General features: G+C 44.4%; 1 protein-coding gene across 1 annotated transcript in view; it reads left to right on the forward strand.

Annotated features, from left to right (window-relative positions):
• LOC8042181 (polyamine-transporting ATPase 13A3) overlaps positions 1–19,269 on the forward strand; it is a 114,771-nt gene that overhangs the window by 60,533 nt on the left and 34,969 nt on the right. Inside the window, exons 7-17 of the mRNA XM_029980552.3 lie at positions 2,247–2,316; positions 3,736–3,870; positions 4,361–4,427; positions 7,363–7,494; positions 7,984–8,160; positions 11,954–12,099; positions 13,732–13,994; positions 14,950–15,097; positions 16,078–16,218; positions 18,021–18,177; positions 18,992–19,231. Of these exons, the coding sequence (XP_029836412.2) occupies positions 2,247–2,316; positions 3,736–3,870; positions 4,361–4,427; positions 7,363–7,494; positions 7,984–8,160; positions 11,954–12,099; positions 13,732–13,994; positions 14,950–15,097; positions 16,078–16,218; positions 18,021–18,177; positions 18,992–19,231 (1,676 nt within the window). The remainder of the gene's footprint in view (positions 1–2,246; positions 2,317–3,735; positions 3,871–4,360; positions 4,428–7,362; positions 7,495–7,983; positions 8,161–11,953; positions 12,100–13,731; positions 13,995–14,949; positions 15,098–16,077; positions 16,219–18,020; positions 18,178–18,991; positions 19,232–19,269) is intronic.

Consider the following 19,269-nt stretch of genomic DNA (forward strand, 5'->3'; position numbering starts at 1 on the left):
CCGTAATGATACAATGATACACGTGGAAGAGTTCTGTGTGGAGGCATGCTATGTAAGAGAGTAAAATGTTTCTGTAGAGACATTTTAATCTACTTCAGAAGAGCTGGTTTGGATTTATGGGCATGCAAGTATCAGTGGGACCTTTTGAGGGACTGCTTGGCGGTATCCACTGCATTGCCTTGCAGTGGACCATTCGAGGCAACTGAGAGCTCTCATGCGAGTCAAATCAGTGGAGAGTCGGAGCTCCACTAATGGAACTCAGATTGATCAACATAGCTTTTTTTTTTTCTTTTTATGAGGAATATTTTTAGTGTGAAGCATAGGTTCAACAGCATCCCTTATATTCGTACATACTGTGGCAGGTTAAGAGTTGTTCATAAGAAACACTTGGTTTATAGTGATCGTATCAGTATTACACACCATAGTCCTGGCTTCTGACTCTTATGTCTTCTGGGCTTTACACTCCATAGGCCAAAAACTTTCAAAATTGGAAATAAAAAAATAAAATAAAAAAAAGCCGCATCTCTTTTTAGTACTGTATGAAATCCACTGCAGGTTGCAAAAACTGCACATTGAGTTACTAGGTGACAGGGCTACCAAAGTTTTGCTTTTAAATACTATGTGTAGGGTCCTTCGTTTTCGGGTTTTGTTTATTTCCACGTCCATAACTTTTCTAAGCAAGGATTTTTTTTACTCTTTTTGACATTGTTTTATTGAATGGATAGATGGATGCTAACGGCTGTACCCTTTATATCTGACAATAGCTTGCGCCACCTGGCCTAGAAATTAAGAACCAAAAGTATTTCTTTCCTTCGCCAATTTGCTTACCCTCTGTAATTTCGTAACTATCACCGGCAATGTGGGATATCACTGGGATGACCAAACATTTTTTTTAAATTCTTCAAATTATTTCAGACTACGACCCTAAATGGAGAAGCACATAGAAGAAAATCAAGGTTAGGCCGGATGGTCCCAACAGGAAAATGGGCAAACCCATTGGATACTCTGGGAGCTTTGAACCCCTAAACTAGGGGACACAAAAGAAATAGTGCAGTCATGAACGACACATGGAGGACAATGGGCACACAATCATCGGAACAAGAGATGAATAGTCGTTGACAAAAACAAAACCCAAAAACGAAGGACCATAAATATATGCTACTGTATGGAATTTAAGTACATTCAACAGGTGTCATTAACTCTTTGCGCACTCTAGTACGCTACTTTTACCTGATAATTTGTGCATGTTTTATTCACAACAGGCCTTTTTTGTATATTGTCGCTAAGCAAATATAAGCTACATGATTATAAACTTTCCAGGTAACCACTTTTGGGGGGGGATACAGCTGATGTATCAGTATGTTAGCATTGCATAAAAATAAATACCACAGCTGAGAGTGAGTGCAAATGAACAGTTCATATAGATTTTTGCTGTTCTCTAAAAAATGAATTGCATGGGTGAAGTGTATGCCTCTCTCGGTATTGTTTCACTGTTAATAATACCATGGAATGATTCTTCAGTTTAGTCAAATACGCTGTGAACAAGTGAAGAAATGAGAAAACTTGCGTTTTTGCACATTCTTTATTGAACTGTAGGAAGTGGCATATCTTAGCATAAAAAAAAAGTATGCTGATGATTATCGGATGAGCCAATTTAATTGGCGATCCAGGCTCTATTATTGTCTTTCCTAGGGTTGCCTGCTCAAAGATGCAATGTCTTCTTCATTTCCGTAAGGCGGGCCGACATGGGCAGTTTAATGCCTCGTTATGGCATTACACAACATGCACTGCAATTATTTAAGAAATATATGTAGAAAGCTTGCAATGTGTGCTAAATTTAAGCAACATACAATCCGTTATCAAGCCTTTGAAGAATCATTGTACGGTTTTCAAGAGAAGGTTATTGCCAGCTGCTGTGTAGAAGTATGAAAGGGGCATATTTTTAAGTGTTTCGAATCTGCTTGTAGAACTGGGAAGGTTGTGACTGGCCCATACATTTTGACGAGAAAGAAAGAGAAAACAATACATGGGTTGGCTTTCTTTAAACTCTGCACTTGAATCTTTAATTTTAAGCATGATTTTATGTGCATGCACATAAACCTCTTGGCATTGTCTGCTATTTCCTCTTTCCCTTTCCTCCAAACCTTTCAGATTTTTTTGTTTCATGATTTTGCGAAGTGTTCTTTGTATGTGTGTATGTGTGTTTGAGCTCATATGATTGAAACAATGCTCCTTCACTTTTTCAGACGAGTTCTTTTTGGGGATAATGTAATTAGTGTCCAAATACAGTCAGTCTTTCGTATCCTCTTTCACGAGGTTAGTCTTGGATTGATGTCACTTCTCTTTGGATAAGCACTGTGATTCAAACCGTGAGCAGTAGGCTTTTGGACGAGCGTAATTATCCAAAAATGGCAGCAGCCTTAAAGATAATGTGCACTTTTGATTAGTGAAGCATTGGCTGCTTGTAATGTATTAACCATATGTCTCCATAAACTTTTTTCTGTATGCTAATAACAGCCTAACTGTTTCACTTCTCTTTGTTTGCCTTTACCAAATGGAAGCTGATAGAAATGCAGACTCCAGTGAAAAAGTTTAGCTTGGTCTTATAAACTTTGTTTTTACGACTAGCTGGAGACTTGTTAATAAAGCACACTTATGATAGATGTATGTCATTTATTGCTCTCGTACAGTATTTTAATATTTTTATTGTTAAAGCATCTGCACATTTAACTGTCCCAAAAATGTGCTTGAATGTAAAGCATGCATCTGTTACAATCTCTCCCTGACTTAAGCTTTCTCATTTATGTAAGCTTGTACTTTTGCAAAAGCCATTAGCTGCTCTTAACCCACATTTTCCGGTATATAACATGCACCTCATGTGACCATTACTTGTTTATGTGCACCAGGGTTGCTCTCTGTGAGTATTGGACAACAAAGTCCTGCATTTTGAGCACAAGGCATGTCTACAGGAGGGCTTTCAAATGGGCTTTGTAATATTTTTATGCTATTTGTGCAGGGCTTCCTCGTGTGTTAACCTAGGCCTCCAAACAAACTCCTGCACCTCTTATACCTACACACACATATATATATACTGTATATATATGTGGTATTCTACGCAACTTGAGCCAAGGTTTAAAGATATTGTGGTGCATTTTAGGGAGACAAAACCAAACATATAAGTTTGTTCATTGTTTAAAGCAAGCCAGGTTTTTTTTTTTTTTTTTGTATTTTGTCTAATTAATTAATTAATTAAGATTAATTATTTAACATTTTAAATATTCATTTTAGAGCAAGAGTTCTAATGACAAAGTTGTAGAGCATCCTCAGAAACATTCACTTGCTCAAGTTATATGAAATACCCTGTATATATACTATATTTTTTTCTGTATTTTTCTTAAAGACAGGAGCAGTTATTTAGTGAAGTGTAACATTTATTCATGTAATTGTAGCAAGTAAGACATTGCTGCAAAATGAAGTGGGCAAGATTTTGAACGAATAATGAGGCACTTGAGCTGTCAACACCAGTTTAAGGAAGGCTGTTCCAATTGTTTTTGCACCTTACAAAAATGAAAATTTAAAAGTGTTCAGAGTGTGTGTGTAGGGATTAGTAGGTATGTGGCTTGGGGTGCTCATTATACGCCGGAAAATGTAATATCACTGTGCAAAGCCTAGCCGAAATGTGTGCCAGTCAGTGTCGAGGAGCAACCTGTGACCCCTGTTCCTTGTTTTTTTCAGGTGCTGGAGCCATTTTATGTGTTTCAAGTGTTCAGCATGGCAATCTGGTTCAGTGATAACTATTACTACTATGCCTCGTGCATTATTGCGATGTCGGCATTGTCACTAGTCAGCGGAGTCTACCAGATCAGATTGGTGAGTTGATGCTAGGAGGGCAATTCCTTGAAAATAAAGCAACCAGAATTGGGAACTCAAAGCTTGGAGTGACAGGCGTAATCTTGCAAAGGATGGCAAGAAAATTAAATAGGAGCAGGAAAAGTAATGCCTTAGTTTTTGTGTTGGCATTAGCCAACACGAATCATACCGTTAGCTGCTTGTTTTGGCTTACTGGAGGAAAAATGTTTTCAAATTAAAGGTCTTTTTTACATAGCCTTTTATTTTGAGCTGCCTATATGTAATTGAATTCCCTTACATAATTTTTGGTTTGTATTTTTCACTTATGTTTTTGTTGGGAAACCAACTGGCCTGGTATAAAAAATCTAGCTCAGTACTTTTTCTTAGTAGACTTTTTCTAGACCACTCAATATGTTTTGTAGGTTCCTCTGATGTTTGGTTTTACACTGGCATTGTAATAATAATAGCTTTCTTGGGGGGTTGTTTCATTCTGGTGTCCTCTATTTTACAGAACCAGAAAGCTTTGAGTAGTACAGTCCATGCTACAGATGTTGTCATGGTGAAGCGTAGCAAGGGTGGTAAGTGACTTCAGTGCACTTTTTGTTCCTTCTCTTGGCAAAAGCAGCAGATATCCACTGTTAAAAAAATAAAAAAAAATAAGATTTTTGTTTTTTATTAGTGCTTATTTTGAACAGTTGTATATTTTATATGAGTGTAATAGCGTAAAATACCGAGCAGACGCCCACCCAAGAGTTAGAGATAATCACAAAATAATGGGCGCTCATCAAGTCTGAGAGCATAGAAGCGGAAGGGGCGCATGGTACAATAGTAGGCACTCGCTTGGCTCTTATGTGATCCGATGCCATAGGATCACTTCAGGTGTCTGGAGGAATCGCTAATTCTTAAAGCAGCTGCACCACTGCTCTTGGGTTAGCACTGGTGCTCTCCCATCAAGTGTCACTGCTTTGCACTGGCTCATGCACTTTGCATCACCATGTTTGGAGATGTGGCTAATGTGGGAAAGCATCTCTGTGAGCTCGGTGTGCTTAGAAGTTTGCAGGATTGGGCACTTGATATGTCCTTTGCTTTTTATATATCAGATGCTTTAAAAGTAGGGGGGGGGGGTCTTATTGCGACATGGGTGCAGGTTCAGTATCTTACGGTAAGTCACTGCACCGACACTAGCCTGTCAAAATATCGGGCCCTCTACAATGTCATGTTAAAGTTTTAAATTGCGTCAGCCTAATCCTTGACAGATGTATGCATAATCAGGAACTATTTGTCTTGCTCTTCTCTTTTTTTATTTTTGTGATATTTTTTAAAGGGAAAGCCCAGACATTTTCTAGAAGCAGAAAACACAGTGCACTGGGCATGGGAAAGGGAGCAACGTCCATTGTGTTGTCAAACATTACTGGTTTTTACTTTGATCCCATTGTAGCCTGCGAGTTGTTTTCGTCGTACCTTTCAAGTGCACTCCTAAATGATGCACAATCTGCAAACCCTCACCCGTTGCTACATAGTCGGACAGCTTTTGCAATGATGGATAACACTCTCGCTCCTTTCAGCAGTGATCACTTCATAGTAGAAAGATGCACGTTGGACGTTTAAAACAGAAATATTTGTCTGGGGTCTGATAACATATCAGCGTCTATAGTTTAAAGGCTCTTCTGAAGCTTTTATACCAATATTAACTTATTTATTCAGTTTGTCACCAAAAACGGTGTTTTTCTAGGAAAATAGAAGTCATCCATCTTGGTGCCTATTTTACAATCGGGTGACTCGGCAGATGTCCCAAATAATGGATCTGTTTCTTTACTGTTTGCATTTCAGAATCTTTTTGATGGTGTAATGCTTGTGCACCTTTCTAGTTATTTTAAAAATATACAGTAGTCTCTCGTTATAACGAAATTGCTTTTTTCGAATTATCTTTTTTTATCGAAGTTCAATGTGGTCCCGACCAAAATGCATGCACTTGCAACCTGATTATTTAAAGTGTTCTCGCCGGTCGACCACGTTTTTTACGAAGGCCGAGCCGCCGAAAGCATGCAAGCCTACACGGAGGCACACAGAGACCCTTGCATTCCCTCCCCCTCCTCCACCGAGGCGAACGGAAAACAAGAAAACGGAGCAAACGGATGACGAAGTGAAGGGAAGGGCAGGGCAGAGTGTACAGAGCGCCGCATCCAGTGTTGATGCACCGACGCGGCCAGGAAGCAGCGGGAGCAGCATTGATTTTCCAATGCTACTCACGACGCCCACGGCCAATGCTGCCCTACTCCTGTCGGAATCGGGTCAAGGCAGTGATGGGGCCCGTAGGAGATCATATTCGAGAATCCCTGACGTGCGGGCGTAGCGGGTAGACCTCAATGCTAGATGCCTACCCACAATTTTTTTCGATCGGCCAATAAAAGATCGGCGATCTGACATCATCGCAACCCCTGTGGAAGAAGCAGGCAAACTTGCGTTCCACATAGAAATTGCATTTAAGCAAGAGGGACATGCTTTTTCTTTTTTTATTGGTCAAAAATGTGTACTAGTTCCTTTCTTGTATGAGGCACATACGATATTGATTTACACGGGATTTGCAGCACCCTTACCATTAATAATACTAGTACTTGCTTGCATTTTTTTCTTGTGTATGTTTGTTTGTGCCAGTATCAGGACTATGGCCATATCTGGACACAATGAATAAATAAAGGCACTAAAAGTATACTCTAAGTGCACTTATGTTTCGGGGAACCCTTCTGGATCAGCAGAAGTGATGGGGGATCCAATCCACCGTGGGGGAGGGGGGTTACTAGATGATTGCAATGACAAAAGTCAATTTCAAATGCTGATTGTTGGGCAAGTTGGTATGGTACGTTAGAAAACATGATTGCGCTTTGAAGACGGGGACATAGGAAGGACAGACACCACAGAGCGCTAACTTTCAGCTGATTTAATCCAAGAAACTCAGCGTAGAAACACACTGCGTCACCGCACCACATCTCAACCAATCCGTGGCCCTGCCACGGATTGGTTGAGATTAAATCAGTTGAAAGCTAGGGCTCTGTGGTGTCTGTCCTTCCTATGTCCCCGTCTTCAAAGCACCATCATGTTTTCAATTTCAAAGCCACCTTGAAGCTCTGAAAAGGGGAATAATCAACCCTACTGACTTGGCGCTCATGGTTTGGTCTAGTATATACCCTTGTGAAACAGTCAGCATAAAAAAAAAAAGTTTATTGCTCAGCTTGGTTTATGGTTGACGACTAGGACCCTAAGGAGGCCTTCAGGGACCCCAAAGGGTCTGCGGACCCCCATATGAAAACCACTGTCCTAAAGCATACTTTGTTTTATTGCAGGGTGAAATTATCATTCTTTTTGTGTAATCCCTTTTGCTATGGGGGGAAGGAGGAAGGAGATCGAGGCAGACATACTACGCTCAAAGGTTGTCTTTAGGGCTCGAAGAATATGAGTTAAAATGTTTTTGGTGAGTGTATTTTACTGGTCTTACCTGCTTTTTTTTACTTTCAGTTTATGAGAACGTCCCGTCGGAGCACCTTGTTCCCGGGGACGTAATGGTGGTGCCCCGCAACGGTTGCGTGATGCAGTGCGATGCAGTGCTCACAGCAGGCAACTGCATCGTCAACGAGAGCATGCTCACGGGTGAGCGCCTTCCTTCATCGTTTCTCTAGTGTTTCTCTCGGGAATATAACTTGTACTACCTTCACGGTGGAAAAGCTGCCTGAGTGGAAAATGTTTGGGGAATGTCAGCTGAGTATTTGAAGGACCAGATGCCACACACCTCTAAAAGTTGCATGTTTTATTTTGCTTCTCTCTTTCAATCATGACCATTTCATTGTGTTATCTCTCTGCTTCTATCATCTCTATGCTTGCTCTACATCTTTCGCTCGCTCTCTCTAATCGCAGAAACTGGGCCGCCTCTTTTCGCAACTGCTGAAGGGGAAATAGGCTTAGGGGGCTACATCTAAGCAGTAGAACGATCTTGTCGCATCACTTGGCTCGGGTTTAGTTCCAGAACCCTAGCCTGGATGCTGCACTTCTCGAATTCTCTGATTTGTTTTAAGCCATTCACTTGATATGTGGCCATGCGAGGGAACTTTGCTGACCTTTTGTTTGCACGTTCCTCCTTAGGAGAGAGCGTCCCCGTGGTGAAGACCCCGCTCCCCAACCCTGGTGTCAGCCAGCCCTCGCTGGATGTGCCATTTCACCCAAAGGAGCATGCACGGCACACGCTTTTCTGCGGCACCCGGATCATCCAGACGCGCTACTACGGGACCGAGAGCGTCGAGGCACTGGTCGTCCGCACGGGTAAGCTGCCTTCATTCTCTTTTGCCTAGAGCTTAAGGCAGGCTCACACACAAGCTCACAGTGTTTGTGTGTGTTCAAGTGCGTCGCATATCCTTGCGACTGCCTACATTGAAAGAACAACACTGGCCCGCTGGCTTCGTTTATTGGGTAGCCCCAAAACTCTTCCCCTCTCTGTAGAACTAGACTGAATGCTTTGCAGTATTTGTGAGATCATATCTACTCACTGTCTATGAAAAATGCATTCGCTTATGACATTGTTTTGAAATATTTCGAGCCCACGGTAAAAAAAATTATGCCTAAAAAATGGTAAAAATATAGTGAAACGAAGGTGGGAAGACCTCCAGGACTACCTGATAGACTGTGCCAGCATGTTCTCTCATATGTGGTCACGAAAAAACTCTACACTCGAGCGCATTCAGGCATAAATGTGTGATCTAGACTTTAGGTGTGCACCATTCTTCTCTCCTTGAAGCTTAGCTGGGTTTGAACCAGGGTTTGAACCAGGGTTTAAAAGCTCATTTTACAAACTCTAGCATCAGCAAAGCAGAATTGTTTCCCAGTCTCCCCAGCTGTGAGGGTAGAGAAGGGAGAAACTGACAGGAGGGCACACGGCCCTTTGTGCTCATTTGGGCAGGGATCAAGCGCTTCCGATAGGGTGAGGAGGAGGACGTGAGGGAAAGTTAAAAGTGTGAACTACCGTTTTTACTCGTATAATGAACGCACTCCCCAAAACATGCATCATTATTTTGACTTTTTTTCTTTTTCTCGCATAACGAACACACTTTTAGTTTTAGGCTCTGCGAATCTTGAAGCCAATTTTAGTTTGCCGACGAGCGGCCAGGCCGAGCCAAGCCAAGCCAAGCCGCTCTCGTAATGGCTGCAATTGCGTGGTTGCAGGAGTGATCAACTGTGAAACCGAGCAGCGCTCACAAGGGATTGCCCAGCCTCAAACGCGCTCTGTCCACCGGATGCATTGATGTCAACAGACACGCCGTCGTCTGTGATCCGCTTTCGGACAGCTATATTGTGAAAATGGTTAGGCCTAAGAACGGTCGCATCGCTCTTTGTGCCCAGTGAGCTTTGTAGGGCGCTTTTGCTTCGACAAAAGGCACGCCAAAAGCGTCCTAAAAAGGTTTGCAATTTATAGAGCGTGGTTACGGTGGCGCACCCCAGACCAGCCATGGGTCCGCCTCTTTCAGTGGAGACGTGCCACATTATCCTGCCATGTCATATCATATTGGCACCTCAAATTACATTTGTACGAACTGTGTAAATGCAACAATTTTACTCCGCATAATAAACGCCCCCCCCCCCCCCCCCCCCCAACTGTGTGTCAATTCTTTGGGAAAAAAGTGTGTTCATTATGTGAGTAAATATGGTATATGTTTGCCTTTTACTCTGCTAAGCACATTTGAAATAGCCAACTGCATATGATATTGTGGTTGCATTTGTGATCTGTCCAACTCTAATGTTGTGTTTCTCTACATGCTTCACATTTAGTTGCCAAGAAGCAAGTGTGAAAGTGAACACACTCTAACGTTGAGTGAGCACTTGAAAGGCCCCTTAAAAGAAAATTGACTGCACCTCCACGTGGTGAATGATGTTGATTGGGGCGAAGCTCTGGTGGTGCTTGTCTGCGTAGACGCTGAACCGCAGCATGCCGAGCCTTTCGTTCGTTTTCATTCATGTCAGAAAGAGAATCTGTGGTATGGAACGTGTTTATATACGCGTTTGAGCATTTTACCGCAGCGCCCTCTCGTCTATAAACGTTAAGCCAATGCATGCAAAGTTTATTGCGGTTGTATACGCATTTGACCGCAGCGCCCTCTTCTGTACAAACGTTGAGCGGCTAGATGCAACGTTTCATCCAAGACATCCCCGGCTCTTGAGTTACTACCACATCTCAGAGCCCCCTACTCGTCTTGCAGTCGTGGCCGAGTGGTTAAGGCGATGGACTAGAAATCCATTGGTGTATCCCCACACAGGTTCAAATCCTGTCGACTGTGCAACTTTTTTTTTTTTTAATCTTTTTTTTTTTTTTTTTTTTTTATACGAGCACGTGAGCTCACGAGCACCAGCAAAATTGATGTGAGCACGGATGCTGGACGGACAAGGCTAAACAGGAGCTTCACCTCTAAAAGAAAAAGAAGTTTATTTTATACAGTTTGGTTGGGACGCACATGTCAAGAAATATATTTTATGTTAAGAAAGTTTTTTTAGGGCAATATTGACGGTGACATTTATTTGAAATTCTGCGCGCAATGTTCATGACGTCATAGGTCATTCTAGAATGACCATCTCGGTCGTTCACCCTTTCCACCTCAACGTGAAGACAAAGCCGACCCACCCCTCCTCTACACGCCCGAAATTCCGAGAGAGAAAACAAGTGGAAAGGAGGTGACTACCGATGAAATCGCTTCTTGCGCCATCAGTATTGCTCTAAAAAATTTTTTTTCCATGTACAATTAATTTTTTGTTACGTGTGTCCCAACCAGACTTTTAAAAAGACATTTTTTTATCTCACAGGCCCTTTAAAATATATGCATCTACATTAAAAGTGAAACTTAATGAAAGAGCACAGTTAGAGTGTGACATTATAAGCACGAACAAACGACCACGAATTTCTGACGTCTTGTGTCTTAAAGGGCAACTCCGCTCGATTTCGGAAATTTTGAGATAGTGGGTGATATAAACGTGAAAAGTACTTCAAAACAACCCTAGACCGTTTGTCTCATTAAAAGCAAAATATTTTTCGCGTGATTTGTTATTTACCATAATCGCAAACCGAAACTGAAACTTCGGCACAGCCGGGCAACATTATCCTCAACGTCAGTTGCATACGCACCCACGTGGAATACAATGGGTCACGTGATCTACCAGCGGTAACCCAGAACGGACGCGGATGCGAGGGGAAGGGCGAGGAGGGAGGAGGGAGGGCGGGCCTAAAGTCACTGGCGGCGGCGAACAGGCAACGCAAGCAGCGACGAAGCAGGCTATGTAGGCGGCAACCCAGGCGGTTATCAAATAGTATTTGCAGTTAGTCTGTTGGCATCAGTTGGCACGTATGTCAGCGAAACTCATCCCGTACAACTCTCTCTCCCTCTTTTTGTTTCTCTTGTTCATTTTTTTTTTCTTTGTCTGTCTCGCTTCTTTGCTTGCTCAGACGTGGAGCGCGTCCGTAGCGCCACCCTTGTAAGCTCTCCCTGAAAAAGAAAATACCAAGAAAAAAACTGCGTATGCAACAGACGTCAGCCACAACGGAAATACAACGTTGGCTGCGCCGCACGTCGCCCGCTAAATTAGCGGATTTTGGTGACTTCGCGCGTCTCAGTTTTTGTCCGCCGGTTTATAGATCTTTTAGGTGGTCTTACGTTATAATATTTGACATTCGGTCTCTCTAGATGATACTAAAGAGAGTCGCAGTGTTTGCTAACAACCGAGAATGAAGCGGAGTTTCCCTTTATGACTACTAATATGGTGGAAAGGGCTCATTCGGGCCTCCATCTACGCACTAGCATCTGATGATCGTCAACAACCCATTTGATTAAAATCTAGAAATTTATCAATGTCATGTTTGTGCTGACTGTGCTGTGAAGTGTACCTGTGCATAGACATTGGAAAATTTGAGCCCTCGTGCATACAGAGACTCTCGGTTCATGAGTTGGTTCAGACATTTCAGCAGGTTTGCAGGCTGGACGCAGGTAACCAGACATGGAACATTTGTGCTGACTGCATCACTCTGCATGTGAGCTGCGTCTCTGAGCTTTCTTTTCACGTTTCCCAACTGAACCAGGATTCCTGACGGCCAAGGGAGAGCTGGTGCGCTCCATCATGTTCCCCAAGCCCGTGGATTTCAAGTTTAACCGTCACATCAAGAACTTCCTTCTCTTTCTGGCCTCTCTGGCAAGCATCGGGGTCATCTACACGGTTGTCCTCAAGGTAGGACCTGAGTTCTGACCTTAAATTGTGCCGACAGGGTGTCAATTACAAAATATTTGGCAGTTTCTTTAATGAACATACATTTTCAAAGAGTGTGTATTAATATCCATCGCACCAATCATCTCCGATAATATTGCCAATCTTGTTTGATGGTAGTTGTGTGCAAAAAGTGCATTTTTAGTTCAAATCGAATACTAGTGGTTTCGGCCAAATATTTTTAATCAAATATTGAATAGTTTCTCTACTTGGGATAGCAAGTAAATGACACATTTGACATAAAACTGAACCTATAGACATGTCCAGCTGTGCCTAATCAGGAGGAATGTATATATGCAAATATCCTCTCTTAAATCTCAAACTTGAGAAAAGAGAAAAAAAAAAAGACATTCATGAATGATGAATGCAAGTTGTCAGCAAATCTCAGCCTAACATACTATTCTCTCGTGTAATAGTCAGTTTAACTTTGGAAGTTTTAGCGTAGTGTAGATATCAACATCCACAAAGTGTGTGTCTTTTTTTCAATACACCAGCTGCATGCGTGCCATCCCGCTTTGAAAGTGTGCTTTCCTCTTAACCACGCAACTGCAGTATTTGTACTTTTCACAGCATCTATCGCGGCAGGCTAGCCCCATTGAGCATGCTTCTTGTCGAGCACAGGTGCACAGCAGAGAAGCAACCCCTGCGGCGCTCACCTCCACGCGTGTTGCTTCTCTGCAGTGCACCCGCGCTCTGTAGAAGCGTGTGCAGCGGGGTTAACCCACCGTGATCAACCTTTAGGAAAATATGAATATCGCAGTTCATCTCGAACGAATATCGAATAGCATATTAATCGAAACTACAATTGGAATGTCTGCACAATCGTATTCGAGATCCCATACAACCTCAAAGTAAACATTAGGGAAAACTATACTCTAATCATTTTTGCGCTGTTTATAGTCTAACAGATCACAAACATGAGATGACATTCTCGTACCAAAAATTCCACGGCGAGTGAGACATTTTACGTGCCCAGAACCCAGTGGGACAACTGAAGGACCTCTCCGCCAATCTCATCCTCTTGGTGACTGTAGCAGTGCTCTAGTCACCGACGACAGAGTGAGAACAACGAGGCGCGTCTTTCGAACGCCCAGCCTCTAGCGTACGCTCGATGCCTTCTATTGTGCTTTCGCTGCCTTTCACCATGCTTTCGCAGCACGTGTGCGCTCGAGGTGCACGAGACGCCGAAGCATTATTGAAGATGGAAAGCTCGTGCTGGAAGTAGGAGAGGTGAAACTCCTCCCTGCCGTTTTCCACCTCACGAGTGACTATCGGCGACGAGGCGTTTTACGGTTGCCATCTGCAACGTCGCGACCAGGATTATCAATTGCCAGCGACAATTTCAACGGCACGCATAAAAAGCACTCGGGAGACTCGAAGTCGTCGCTTCTTCATACCGACATTGTCAAAGTTCGCAGTTTCACAATCTTTTCATCTCCGTCAATAAATCTAGAATTCGTCACACTCGAGACGTCGTACGCGAATTTTTCGATAGTCTTGGAAGTCCAACCACTACAACGCTTTTGGCGGTGCACGGCACCAATTGCGAGAATGCCGAGTGTGACTGACCGACTCTCTGGGGCCTCGTGCGTGCAGATGATGCGGGGAGTGGCGGCGGGCTCTATCATAGTGCGCAGCCTGGACGTGGTGACCATCGTGATCCCTCCCGCGCTGCCGGCGGCCATGACGATGGGCATTGTGTTTGCCCAGTCACGGCTGCGCAGCGCCCTGGTGTACTGCATCTCTCCACGGTCCATCAACATCTCGGGCTGCATCAACTGCTTCTGCTTCGACAAGACAGGCACCCTGACCGAGGAGGGGCTCGACCTCTGGGGGGTCGTGCCCGCCAGCGGGGGAAAGTGAGTAGGCCCCCTCCTCCTGCTTCCAACCCACACCTCCTAAATAACAAGGCGGTAGTGCTGAATCAGGTAGTGTCATCAGCCAAGGCCAATGCTGGACAGCACTACGGCCTTGTCTCCCAGGCTGTGTTGCTCAAACCCACACCTCCCGGATAACAAAGCAGTGGAGCCGTAGTTTTCGCGTCCTTGTTAAAGACTAACGAGCGGGGTACAGATAGTATGCGAGTAATTATCCCCCGTTCTTTAGGTCACCTCCCAGTTTTATGTGGGTGCTTGCTCAGCGTTTTACGGCATTTTACGTTTTCACACGCAAGACTTCCTGCCTTGCAGCGGGTCTCGCGTGCGTGTCGGCAAGGGCAGCAGTCGCAACGAATGGGGGCAATGGCTCTTCCGACTTGGACTTTCAATGCCTCTCGGAATGGAATTCAAAGGACAAGGGCTTGTCGTCCGACAAAGAACCTCTGTAGAGTACCTTCGGTTAGGATTTTGAGACCACCGAAACGTCTTGGAAATATATGCGACAAAATAAGACCAAATGGCAGAAAGGCGACAACTCTTTGCCTCAACATTTCCATTCAATGCTTCTCAATGTGGAGAACTTGTAAATGGCAATGCATAAGCTATGGAGTCATTTGACTCATAGTTATGCATTAGTGGGTGGCTTAAATTTACTAAAATAAATGCTTAAACTGAAAGAACTCTTTGCTTGGGACAAGAGACAGCCGAGGAAATTTGGGAGCTCGGGGAACCCATGAAGGTACTTTGGGGAGGCCTTAGGGAACTCTGGAGAACCCCTAGGGAACTTAGGGGAAACCCCAAGGGAACTTTGGGGAACCCCTAGGTAACTCTGGGGAACCTGGGTTCCTTGGAATCCAGCCTGAACTCGTGCTCTAGCTTAGGATCTGTATCTGGTTGCTCATTCTGAAAGCGAGTCTTCTTTATTTCTCCGTGCCAGGTTCCAGGAGCAGCTAAACGAGCCATGGACTCTTCCCCTAGAATCTCTCCTGCTGCGAGGCATGGCCACATGTCACTCCATCACAGTCATCGACCGGCAGCTCTCTGGGGATCCCCTCGACCTCAAGATGTTTGAGGCAACCAACTGGGTGAGTCGGCGGTCTCCCACTAGACGAGCTGCACGGCAGAGATGCAGAGCTTGCATACACAGACCCAAGGATCGGTGTTCGCTGCACGCTTTTGGAGCTGCCGACTTTTGTTATGCGGGTCTGTGGGAAGCAGCCTTGCAAAAGCTGGCAAGACTAAGCTCGTTAGATGGAGTAGGTTTCTCTGCAATTCCAGGATTGCTAAAACTCGGTTGAGAAGTAGACAATCAAGTGCGGAAATTGCGGGCAGCACTATACTCCGTGTCACTAGTTGCGTGCAGTGCAGTCAAAGGCAGCGCCATGCGAAGAGAGAAAGGGCAAGCACAAGGAACGCGGGACGAAAGAGGAGGGCAATGAAGGAAAGGGGGAGAAAGGGAGAGCACCCGGAAAGTTAGAGAGGAGAGGAGGTTTCTTTCTTCCTGCCCAGCCTTCCTAGTGCTAGCCCTATCCCCCCTCGCCTGGCGTTGCCTTCGCCTGTACTGCATGCAACTAGTGACACAGAGTATAGCTACGGCATTCGAGTGCCTCATAAAAAGCAACAGTTTTTGCGTTGTGGTGCCAGGAGAAACTGTCCTTGCTTGAATCCCACCTAAGGTTCTGCATATATAAAAAAGTGCCAGAAATTTTATTTGATGGTTGCTTTGAAATTGAGGCGAGCCTGATCAAGAAAAGAGGTTATAAAAGCACTGAGGTTAAGCAGGAAAGGAGCCCATGTTGTAATAGGAGCTTTTAACCTAGAATTAAACCAAAGTTTGCAGTGCAACCACGGCCTAGGTGCTCAACCCAGGTTGCAAGAAATTCTCTTTTGTGCGACATTTGACTAAAAATCACGGCCACCTGCTTGTGTACTAGCATACAAGCAGAGCAGAACGTACAATTGCTTTCTGTAACGTGCAAGCAGTACCTACGTTCACATGGTTGCGCCGGAATAATTAATTTTATCGTACCTAGTTTCGCGAACTTAGCGACTTATATTGTTGCAGGTCCTAGAGGAGCCAGACATTGACGACAATGCCAAGTACGACGTGATTGCTCCGACGGTTGTTCGTCCCAAGACCTCGAAGGAGGCCTCCGTAACAACAGCCTCTTCTCAAAACATTGTCTTTTCATCCGGCGAACCTGAGGTGAGCTGGCAACTCTTTAATTTTTGCGTTTTGTATGTCATTGGCTGTGACGACTATGGGATGTTTGCACAGTAATCGCAACCATAGTGCAAACACATGCTTTCCGATTTCTACGTTGAAAGTGGGTGATTCTTTCTCTCCAAGTCTTAGAAAGAAAACTAGATGATTTGTGCTCTTTAGATGCTCTAAAGACGGCGTGCAATTACGGTAATTGTCTAGTTCTTTCTGGACTGTAGGTTTTAAGGGGGGACACTACCCGGAGAAAAAAAGATTCTTCAAAAAACGTTGATTTTGAAAAATTACATATTTACATCCATCTACACCCAGAGAGTATTCCCAGAAATTTTCACTAGTTTACACTGCATAGTTAATTTTTTATAAATAATTTTCTGTCCACCAAAGCTAAAGGAAAGGTAGGGTTTGAAGCACTTTGAACACATTTTTCTCCATTCCACTTTTTTGTATAAATTCCATTTTAGTCAATCTATCGTTTGAGAGTGGAAATACAAGCAAGGCTCATTCTTCACTTTTCCTGACTGAAATTTAATAAGGAATGCGCCTATGGAGTTTGTTTTTCACTTTATGGATGTCTTTTATAAAAAATGTTGACATTTTGTCGGAGTCACAGAAGACCAAAAAGTTGACCAAATTCGCAGAAGAGAAAATTGATAGAAATCATTTACATTTTACAAAAACCTTTCCATAGGTGCACCCTTTAGGCATTCTGATACATACCTAGCGAATAAAAATCTTTAGTATTGGGATAGTTTTCTGACGATAGATTAACTAAACAGTGTAGGGGTGTTGCTGATAGAAGCTGCCCTAATTTCCTTCCCAATTAACCGACAGACCTAAAATTTTGTTATGCACCCTCTAGCATGACCACCAGCCTACCCTGTAAATTTCAATTCATTTAAGCCAAGGGTTCAAAAATTGGCCCTCCCAGGGGGTGTCTCCCCTTAAGTGCTCTTTCAGTGAGAGCCAAGTTTTGGGCCACATGGTACTACGTCATTTGAAAACTAAGGTCGTTCGGGTACATCAAGCATTGAAAAAAAGGAATAAAAAATTGTAGAGCTTTTCTACTTCATGTGAAGTTGGAGGACCAGTGAAGCTGTTATTTTTAAGACGTCTAGGATGATGTCTAGGACAACTTCAAGGATGACTTTTAGGACGACCTCAAGGATGACGTCTAGGACGACCTCAAGGACGACCTCAAAGATGAATTCTAGGACAACTTCGAGGCCGACGTCTAGGACGACTTTGAGGACGACGTCTAAGACGACCTCAAGGACAACCTCCAGGATGAATTCTAGGACGACCTCTAGGACGACCTCGAGGACAACGCCTATAGGACGACTTCTAGGACAACCTAGAGGACTATAGGACGACCTCAAGGACGATGCCTAGGATGACTTCTCGGACGATGCCTAGAGATGATAACAAGGAATCAAGACCTCACTATATAATAATGCCAAGGAAGGCTGACTCGCACTGGTTGCCCCCTCGTTTTATTTTTATTTATTCATGCTTGCCATGACCAGTGGGGAGTTTCGAGTCAACATCTGCGGACACATTTTTTCCCAGATCCTAGCGCATAACAGCTTCACTGTAACAACAAATGCTCGATTCTTTAGCTTGTCTGCGACCACAAAATTTTGATGTTAGACCCCGAGGGAGTGTCGAGTTTTCTCGAAAAAATACAACTCTGTTCCTTTTTGCTGGGAAGGGATTGCACTCAATCGCAGTCTAGTCTCGGTTGTGATTGGACGAGAGGGTATGAAAGGACCTGATGCTTCTTTCAGGTGACTTCCCATGAGGTGGGCATAGTGCGGGAGCTGCCATTTTCATCGGGGCTGCAGCGCATGAGCGTAGTCACAAGGCGTCTGGGCTCAACTCACTTCGACGTGTTCTGTAAGGGTGCCCCGGAGACAATTGCATCCCTCTCCAAGCCAGAGTCTGGTGAGTATACACTGCATACGAGGTCTCTGAAAGGATGCACTTCTCTTCTTTGCCTCATAATCTCCTAGTTTGGAATGTTCCAGCACTTTTCTCACAGATTGAGGTCTAAACGAGCAAATGCAGAGCACAATTGGGACGACTGAACCAAATTATTTGTACTGCACTCATTCCTGCGCGACAAATTGTCTTGCACGTGGTGCCTACTGACGTGGGGAATTTGGAATTGCCCGAGCACTTGGTTGACTCGGATAAGTTGGGGGAAACATAGAGAAACTTGAGCAAAGCATTGCAGGAGCCATTGGGATTTGTGGAGGGAACCTGGCGAATGATTGAGATAGCTGGCAACAGTCACACATACACATGAGGGTGCCACCGTTTGTACTAATAAAAGAGGCACACATGACTCGAGAGGTCGGTAGCCCCTACTCCTTTATCTGGCTCTGTCTCTTTGTACTTTCGGGCCGGCCGTGAGCTTGGCCTGAACGTACAGGTAGATATGTGGGTCATGCATGCTTTTTTTTTTTATTAGTACTACAAACAATGGCACCTTCACGTGTACACCTGATGGTTGCCAGTTATTACGTCAATAGTTCCTAGAACGTGCCTGTTCCTGAAAACCTGATCTTTGCTAGAGTCTAGGCACATGAAATGTCATGCTCAGTGCCACTGTGGTTGTGCAAAGAAAAGCGCGATTGCTCCCTGATTTTTCAGAAGCGGACTTTAAAACCCGAAAATGTCCTACCCCGCTTGTGGACTGCTCCGAAGAGAACACGCAATGACTCGGATGTTTCTGCACCCTCCTTCTGGAACGCAGTGCCTCCAGACTTCGGGGCCACATTGACATGGTACACGCAGCAAGGCCACCGGGTGCTGGCCCTGGCCCACCGGCCCCTGACGGCTGGCCTTGCCAAGGTGCACCGGCTGCCCCGGGAGGAGCTCGAGTGCGGTCTCACCTTTGTCGGGCTCCTGGTCATGGAGAACCGGCTCAAGCCCGAGACCACGGCCGTCATCCGCACCCTGCGGAGGGCCGACGTGCGGGCCGTCATGGTCACCGGTGGGTCATCTGATTCACTAGAGGGGCCATGTGGGCGG

The sequence above is a fragment of the Ixodes scapularis genome, unplaced genomic scaffold, assembly GCF_016920785.2.
Source record: "Ixodes scapularis isolate PalLabHiFi unplaced genomic scaffold, ASM1692078v2 PGA_scaffold1__304_contigs__length_218370807, whole genome shotgun sequence".
Lineage (NCBI taxonomy): Eukaryota > Metazoa > Arthropoda > Arachnida > Ixodida > Ixodidae > Ixodes > Ixodes scapularis.